This window comes from Sinocyclocheilus anshuiensis, unplaced genomic scaffold (genome assembly GCF_001515605.1).
Source record: "Sinocyclocheilus anshuiensis isolate Anshui unplaced genomic scaffold, SAMN03320099.WGS_v1.1 scaffold537, whole genome shotgun sequence".
In the NCBI taxonomy this organism is placed as follows: domain Eukaryota; kingdom Metazoa; phylum Chordata; class Actinopteri; order Cypriniformes; family Cyprinidae; genus Sinocyclocheilus; species Sinocyclocheilus anshuiensis.
In genome coordinates this window covers 109,716-117,931 of record NW_015539854.1, presented here as the reverse complement: position 1 = coordinate 117,931, position 8,216 = coordinate 109,716, and the positions used below count along the sequence as shown (strand labels likewise).

Genomic DNA, 8,216 nt, shown 5'->3' with positions numbered 1-8,216 from the left:
CTTGAGAGTATTCTCAAGCTTGCGGTCATCCCTGCTGCTTGTGCACCTTTTCCTACCCAATTTCTTCTTTCCAGTCAACTTTGCATTTAATATGCTTTGATACAGCACTCTGTGAACAGCCACCCCTTTCAGTATTGACCTTCTGTGACTTTCCCTCTTTGTGGAGGGTGTCAGTGATTGTCTTCTGGACCATTGCCAAGTCAGCAGTCTTCCCCATTATTGTGGTTTCAAAGAACAAGAGATACCCGGAATTTATACTGTAGGGATGGTCATTTAATGAAACTCAAATGTAAATATTCTAATATTTTGAGATACTGGATTTTTGACTTTCATGAGCTGTAAGCTCTAATCATCAAAATTAAAACAACAACTTTGAAATGATTTACTTTACATGTAATGAATCTAGAATATATGAAAGTTTCACTTTTTGAAATAAATTACAAAAAAATGAACTTTTTCACGATATTCTATTTTTTTGAGATGCACCTGTATTTATGGCCATTATTATTTCACAGCCTTTATACAACAAACTATATAGATCCCTTTTAAATGTTAGGATAGGTGCTGTGGCATAAAGACTAAGAATCGCTGCTCTATATAAGTTAACTGCATTCAAAACATGGATAAAACGAGGAATGCAATGAAATTACATACACAGCTGAACTGTCAACTATATATCTTGTCTAGCTTGGTTGTATGAGAACAAGGCCAGCATCTGTCCTATCTAGAGAGCACTCGTACAAAACAACACAGAACCATGCAGCAGAACCTCTACTAGTCATCTTTAACCCCGTTAATCAAGTTCTCACCGATAACTGGCTTATTCCCCGGATCCCCCTCATCTTCTCTCTCTCCTTCAGATGGACCACCGCAATATGGCTGACCTAAGGATGTCCTACCCAAAATCCTTCACTCTCTGCTTCTCTACGTCGAAACTAAAATGACGCACAGATGCATATATACTGCCACATGACGACTCGGAGTTTGCGTACGTTGAAATTATTCAAAATGAGTGTTTTAATTTTAATTTTAATTTTAATTTACACCACTGCATATAAACACAAAGTGAGCACAGTCTTAAAAGTGCATGAAGACGCCTTTTATGAATGTTTTTACGAAAGTGTAATCTACAAATCGTTAAATATCATTTGATATGACCTCTGTTTAGTTTTTGTTATTTTATTATTTTGCAGTGCTTGTTATATGGCTCTTAATAGGATCTTAACTCTAGATCTCACTTTTCATTATATCACGTTTATTAAAATTCGTTAAATTAATTAATTATTCATCTAACGTTACAAAAACTGACTCGAGATCGGTTAAAACCATTAACAATTGTTTAAAAAAAAGATAAAAAAGACTACCGGAAGTGGGTTGAATGTGAGCATGCGCAGTGTATCGACCACAAACACGTGTTGCGAGTCGCGGTAGTAGTGAAGTTCCCAAAGCTTCTCTGGCCATTAGAGCGATTTCGTTTGTTTATTTGCTAAACTCTATACATTTTCTGTTTAGTTAAATAGTACTGTCCTCCGTGAAGCTCTTGCCGAGAGGACCCGTGTGTTTATAAGTTAGTCACCGGCCAAATCACAGCAAACAATGGTGAGTAACGTATACGCGTGGGACTTACTAGTTTAGGATGTTGTTTCACTGCATTGAACGTGTAGCTATTTTAATGTTGCCTGCCGGAATTATAAAAGTATTTATACATTGGGTCTTATTTGAATTGCACAACCATCAATTAGGTGGCAATATGCACTAAGCATGTAAACAACCATTGAACAAAAGAAGAAATAAACAGCATGGTGCGCTTGTCCACGAAGAGCATAACAAAAATCCTTACCCGTTATATCACTACATTACTATGCTAGTCTTCACACAAACTATCAAAACTCCTGCTTAATGACAGAAGTGTTACCCACTAGCGCCAAAAAGTGGAAGTGCGGTAAGCAAGGTTTGGGGTTAATCAACTGAAAGTTCAGGGTTTAGCTGAAGGTAAGTTAACCGTGCTTTCTGGAATACACCCCAGGTCTCTTTCGTGAAACCAACACGGAAGTGACTAAAACTGCAATTCATCGACTGGCCGCTAGAGTCTGGCTCCAAAAGGGAGACATCCCATGTTAAAATGCCCAACTTTACAGCAGAAAAAAGTGTTTACAGCCTGGTACAAAAAGTGGTTTTGGTCTATATAGCTAATTTTGCCCTTCATGACAACTGTGAGGGGGGGGTGAATTTTTTTTATAACTCATCCGTTTAAATTATATTAAACCTTAAAGTTCTGCATAATTAAGGGCGTTGTAATTGAGTGACAGGTGGATTGCCACTGCTGTCACCGCCGTCGAGCTAGGTGGGCGTGGTTTCAGCAACCAGCTCCTGCCTCTTTGCCCATTTTCGATTATCCGGGAGAGACGCGCTGCCAAGATGGCGACGGCCGGCTCCGCCTACTTTAGGCTTCAAAAACGCTCTTCGGAAACCTACGGGTGACATCACGGACACTACGTCCATGTTTTTATACAGTCTGTGGTTATTGATGACAGTAATTTATTATGTTTTAAATTTTATGTATCTGTTCATAATATTTTGACATTTTCTTATCTTTAAAGGGTACGTTCACTGATTTTCAACCAGCTTTGTGTTGTTACAGTGTCAACTGTCTTAAGTAAATGAAAATTGTGTATTATTCCATGTTACTTGTCCTGCATCAAGATGTTCTTGTTTTTTGTCAGCGGAAGTCCACTGGATGACGTAAAACATTCTGCAAAATTGACCGCTCCAGAGCTTTTATTAAAATCTTCTGCCTTATTGCTAGGTGCATTGTGGGTGTTGAAGTTTACTTCCCTTTTTTCCCCACAGCCCTTTTGCTCTTTTCTCTAGTCATGTAGCACAGATTAAAAGCAGTAGCATTTCTACTGCATAGACAGCCACATTTATTAAAAACCCAGCTGTATGTTACCCCTTTAGAACTTGTTCTTTCAAGCTGTGGGGTTATTGAGAATGGGGAACAAAGACAAAACAAAGCTTTAATCACCAAAATGAATAACTTAAGTATAAGTTCACCTGATTATCTACATATTGTAAATGACACTTTTGCCAACTCTGATTGTTATTGTCTTCCACAGCCACCAAAACTCTTAACCGTGGGATTTCTGAGTTCATTGTGATGGCGGCTGATGCCGAACCTCTGGAGATCATCCTGCACCTGCCGCTGCTGTGTGAGGATAAGAACGTGCCGTATGTGTTTGTGCGCTCTAAACAAGCTCTCGGACGTGCATGTGGAGTGTCAAGACCTGTCATTGCCACATCAGTCACCATCAAGGAGGGATCGCAGCTGAAACCTCAGATTCAGTCTGTGCAGATGGCTATTGAAAGACTCCTAGTTTGAGCTCATACTTTTTACACTTTTGTTTTCAGGTTTTATAAATGATCTTTTTGTACAATCCCTAAGGATTTTTCCCCCTTTTTGTTAGAATCAAACAATGTTGAGTGTGTTCCTCAGCAATTGACAGCCGAAATAAAGTTTGATTCAAATCAAATGATGATTTGTGTGGGTTCTTTATATTTGATAGATGCACATACTGCATGTATAACATTAATACATTGGCATTTTTAAAATGGATGAAATATTCTGCCATTTTTCTGTTGTTACCCAATGCAAATTGAATATAAAACCCTCAATAAATACTGTCAGATGTGTACAAATGAAAGCAGATCATGCATTTTTAAACTATGCAGTTCGCTTTAGTGAAAGTATACTTCACATTTTTAGTGAAATTTAGAGATTTAATTAAGCTAAGGTTATTCGTTTGGGGAAAAAGGGAGAAGAATGGTTTGAGAGTATTGTGCATGAAAAATTGGGTATATAAATTGAATACTGATATGTAGTTGATTATGTAGTACTTATTTTTCCACGTAACAGCTGCCGGTTGTTAAATTTCAGTCATCTGAAATGAAAGTCAACAAACATGAGACATTTAATCTCGCTGCCAATAAGATGATCATCAGTTCAACAGACATTTTGCTCATGCCTATAAGCAACATAAAGCATTTTTTTATTATTATTATGATTTTTTACACTACATTTACATTGTTTATATATTTTGTTACATATCTTTAACGAACAGCAAATCAGAATGATTTCTGAAGGATCATGTGACACTAAAGACTGCAGTAATAATGCTGAAAACGTAGCTTTGATCACATGAATACATTTCAATAAATGACAAATTACAATAAATTACATTAAAATATATTCATTAGAAAGCTGATATTTGAAATAGTAAAATATTTCACAATATTACTGTATTTCTAATGTTAGATCATGGATGGGGAGGCCATCACAGCCAAACGAACTGCAGCAGTATCAGCCATATCAGCTAAAGTAGGTTCCTCTGAAACAGACCCCAAATTTGTAATGATTTAAGCTAATATATAAAGTCACTTAATCTGAATATGTTTTTCTCTCTCCAGCTGTTCAAGCCAGCTCTTTCAGAAGTGTTGTGCATCCTTGGTTCAGGGCAGCAGGCTAGAAGCCACTATGATGTCTTTACAAAGCTCTTCAAGTTCAAAGAGGTAACCAGTATGAAAATAGGAAATACGTCCAAGTCATTCAAAACTGTTTTTGTGTGTGTGTGTGTGTAATCCAGTGTTGTATTCACTTCAGGTCCGTGTGTGGAGCAGAAATAAAGAAATGGCTCAACGGTTTGTTAATGATCTCCAAGATCCTGTAACAGTTTGTTCTTCGGTGAAGGAGGCCGTGATAGGAGCTGATGTAATAGTGACTGCCACAGGTGCAAGTCAGCCGATACTCTTTGGCGAGTGGGTCAAACCAGGTGCACACATAGCAGGTCAGCTGGTCCACAGATTTACAATATTTTGTGAGATATTTAACCAATAAGGTACAAGAGGCTGTGTTATACTTAGAATATAGTCATGACTAAAAGATACCGTTCAGATGCAGTTACATGAGCATCATTTTCAGAGGAACTGCAAAGGCAAAAACGATCCATAATTAGCGATTAATGAAGTACAGCTACAGTCCCTTTCAAACCAAGCTGCTTACTGTTGGTTAGTCTCACGTAGCCAGACCTTCAGACTGACGGCTGAACGTCTGGAATCCATGGCAGCTTTCATTGGCCTAGGCCCGCCTATGAGGCTGTTTGACCGACATGTCAAACAACCAATCACAGTTCGTTTTGTTCACAGACCGATGTGTAAAACTCTCAGACGTATTTTAAAGATTCTATGTCGCAAACTTTAAATTTTTCACATACTTTTGAAAATGCAGCGTTTAGTTGATCCTGATAAGCGCTCGTCGTCACAGTTGTAAGCACGATGGCTTTCCTCTTTCGTGAGGGGGTTTGGCAGCACGCCATCTTTGTTTCCAGGCGGAACGTTAAAGAACGCGACACACACGTCTCCCGGAAATCCTGTATAATTCAACCAATCCGATGACGACTTCGAAACTCCTGAAGTGTTTCCACTTTTGTTTGCTGTATGCATCAGACGATCAGCCAACGGTCCGTGGGTGTGACGTCTGAGGCTAACTGTTGGTCAATGCAGCTAATGAACAGCCTCAACAAGTCAACATGATAGTTACTACCAGTGTTGGGGTTAAGTTACTTTTAAAAGTAATGCATTACAATATTGCACTACTCCCTAAAAAAGTAACTAATTACGTTACTTAGTTACTTTTTATGGAAAGTAATGCGTTACGTTACTTTTGCGTTACTTTTTAAATCTGGGCTGGACTTATTTGTTTGTTTTTAATATAAAAAGTTATTCTTTTACAAGTGTAAAAGCCCTTTCACAACAAAAGTGAAATGAATGAGCCTCAGGCTGAAGGAAATGTAAACTCACATCTGTACAGTAGAGGGCGCAGCTCAAACAATTTGCATGAAGAATATGATGCAGGAGAAGAAAGTTCAACACTATTCAGCAATAACACAAATGTGTCATTTTTGATTATTAGTATGATTGAATTGGATCATCGAAGGTCAGCAGCAAAGACATTGGTTAATAAAATGGGATTAAATACATAAACGATATTTGTCTTATTTAACATATTTAATTATTGCAGGTTTGTATAATATTCTGAGTTTGCATTTGACAGTTTTTATTCATTTTGAGGAATACTGAATCTGTTCATATTTAGTGTAGAACTACAGTAAGCATCACGTTCACACAGCGCACACAACGCCTCTGCACTTACTCCCGATTTCTCTCAATATGGCAACACAAGAGCTGTCAGTCAATACATGGGGGAAAAAGTAACTGGAGTTACTTGTTTGAAAAAGTAATTCCGATATTTCCTTCTAAATTAAAAAGTAATGCGTTACTTTACTAGTTACTTTAAAAAAGTAATCTGATTACATAACTTGCGTTACTTGTAATGCGTTACCCCCAACACTGGTTACTACATTGTGTATTTATCTGTTTTGTGACAGCGGTTGGCGCTTGTCGGCCAGACTGGAGGGAACTGGATGATGTCTTGATGAGAGAGGCTGTGGTGTATGTGGACAGCAGAGAGGGGGCGACAGCAGAGTCAGGAGACATCATTCTGTCTGGAGTATGCATTACTTACCATCAATAAAATATAGCTGATTTCACCAACAATTATTCGAGTCATACATATAGTACACCCAAATTCCTAAATAGTTTACATGCTCATTATTTACCCAGGCTGAAGTATTCGCAGAGCTCGGAGAAGTTATAAATGGATCCTTTCCTGCTCAGCGTGAGAAGACTACAGTGTTCAAGTCACTGGGTAACTTGTTTTTGCACAGCTGTGATCCAAAAATCAAGAACAAGATGTACTGAAGATAAAAGGAGGGAGGGGGGGCATTCTTACCACTGATAGAAAGCCATAGTAGCAGAATGTGCCTTAAAAAGCTTGATGTTTGCATTTCAGTCCTCTCCAGACAAAAAGGAAATATCTATTACTTTTATTATGCAAGCTTTAAAAAACCCTGCTGATCTTCAGCCAGCTGTAATGAAAATTTGGGAATGTCATGTGGAATTTGTTCATTGTTATCTCCTGATGTTTCTTAGAAAGCACTAATTAGTCCTTGTCAGTGTCAGTGGAAGCAAAGCTGTCATGACTAGCTGGATATTTTGAATTTTTAAATGCAGGAATGGGGATACAAGATGCTGTCTCAGCCAAACTTGTGCTGGAGAAGTGGAACAGTGAATATTGAAGAACTAACCAGCACAGCTTCCTCTGCTGATTTCACAATCGTCTTGTCTGCCATGGTGGTAGTGTCTTTACCCTGATCAATAATAATGAGAAAAAAAACTGCTCTCACAATTTACAGTTAAAAGAAATAATCAGTAAAGTACTTTTAGTCTGAAAAAAGTAACACTACATTTTTTTAACACATATTGTAGCATCATTAATAGCACTCTATTAATGATGCTACAATATGCGTTAAAAAAATGTAGGGATGATGTATTTTTGTTGGCCAAAACCTAGAACTTCTGGTTCTGTTGCTCCAGTCGATGGGTTTATTTTAAATGGATTTTTGGTTAAATGCCTGAAATAAGGTCTGCAGTTAACACAAGCTCAAGATATTTCACGTTTTATTCTACAACATAAAATACATTAGTAATACCCCTTTGTGATTGTTTTTAAAGGGGTCATATGATGCGATTTCAAGTTTTCCTTTCTCTTTGGAGTGTTACAAGCTCTTGGTGCATAAAGAAGATATGTAAAGTTGCAAAGACTAAAGTCTCAAATCCAAAGAGATATTCTTTATAAAATTTAAGAGTCAGCCACACCTACCTAAAACGGCTCGTTCTAACACGCCCCCACGTCTACGTCACTATGTGGAAATATTAGCATAATGCCGCCCAAATGTGCACGCAAAGAAAGAAGGCGTGGTTTCAGGAACAGCAGTAGTGTTGATGCAGCCATGTCAGGGAGAGCTGTGTGATTCAGTGCGAAAGCAAAAGCACTTTATTTGGCCTTCCGGAAGTAGATGCAATTAGGAATCATTGGTTAAGATTTATTTACAACAGAACAGCACAACCCAGATGTTCGAATTTGTGCAACGCATTTTATGGACGACAGTTTTTTGAACCTAGAAGAGTACAAGGCTGGCTGTGCACAAAGGCTATTTCTAAAAAAAAAAGTGTCAATTCCGACTTTGCTATGACAATCTGGCGCTTTTGAATCAGCGACTGTAAGTGCGTTTTGTTATTAGTTTAAGTATTTGCTATTGACT

At 38.0% G+C, this 8,216-nt stretch overlaps 3 protein-coding genes across 3 annotated transcripts in view; 2 read left to right on the top strand and 1 right to left on the bottom strand.

The window, feature by feature from the left end:
* Nucleotides 1-931, bottom strand: part of LOC107684747 (cytochrome b-c1 complex subunit 2, mitochondrial-like) — a 16,519-nt gene extending 15,588 nt beyond the window's left edge. Inside the window, exon 1 of the mRNA XM_016481092.1 lies at nt 810-931. Within this exon, the coding sequence (XP_016336578.1) occupies nt 810-842 (33 nt within the window). The 5' untranslated portion in view covers nt 843-931. The remainder of the gene's footprint in view (nt 1-809) is intronic.
* Nucleotides 932-3,100: 2,169 nt separating this feature from the next.
* Nucleotides 3,101-3,530, top strand: LOC107684777 (NHP2-like protein 1; the record flags this gene model as incomplete). Its single annotated transcript, XM_016481134.1, has 1 exon — nt 3,101-3,530. A coding segment is annotated over one exon (279 nt), but the record flags the coding sequence as incomplete, so codon positions are not given.
* A 774-nt stretch (nt 3,531-4,304) lies between these two features.
* On the top strand, nt 4,305-7,541 carry LOC107684776 (ketimine reductase mu-crystallin-like). Its single transcript, XM_016481133.1, has 6 exons — nt 4,305-4,375; nt 4,465-4,566; nt 4,658-4,841; nt 6,441-6,562; nt 6,676-6,760; nt 7,126-7,541. Exons 1-6 carry the CDS (start codon nt 4,316-4,318, stop codon nt 7,188-7,190), a joined length of 618 nt encoding a protein of 205 aa, XP_016336619.1. The 5' UTR covers nt 4,305-4,315; the 3' UTR covers nt 7,191-7,541.
* The last annotated feature ends 675 nt before the right edge of the window (nt 7,542-8,216 follow it).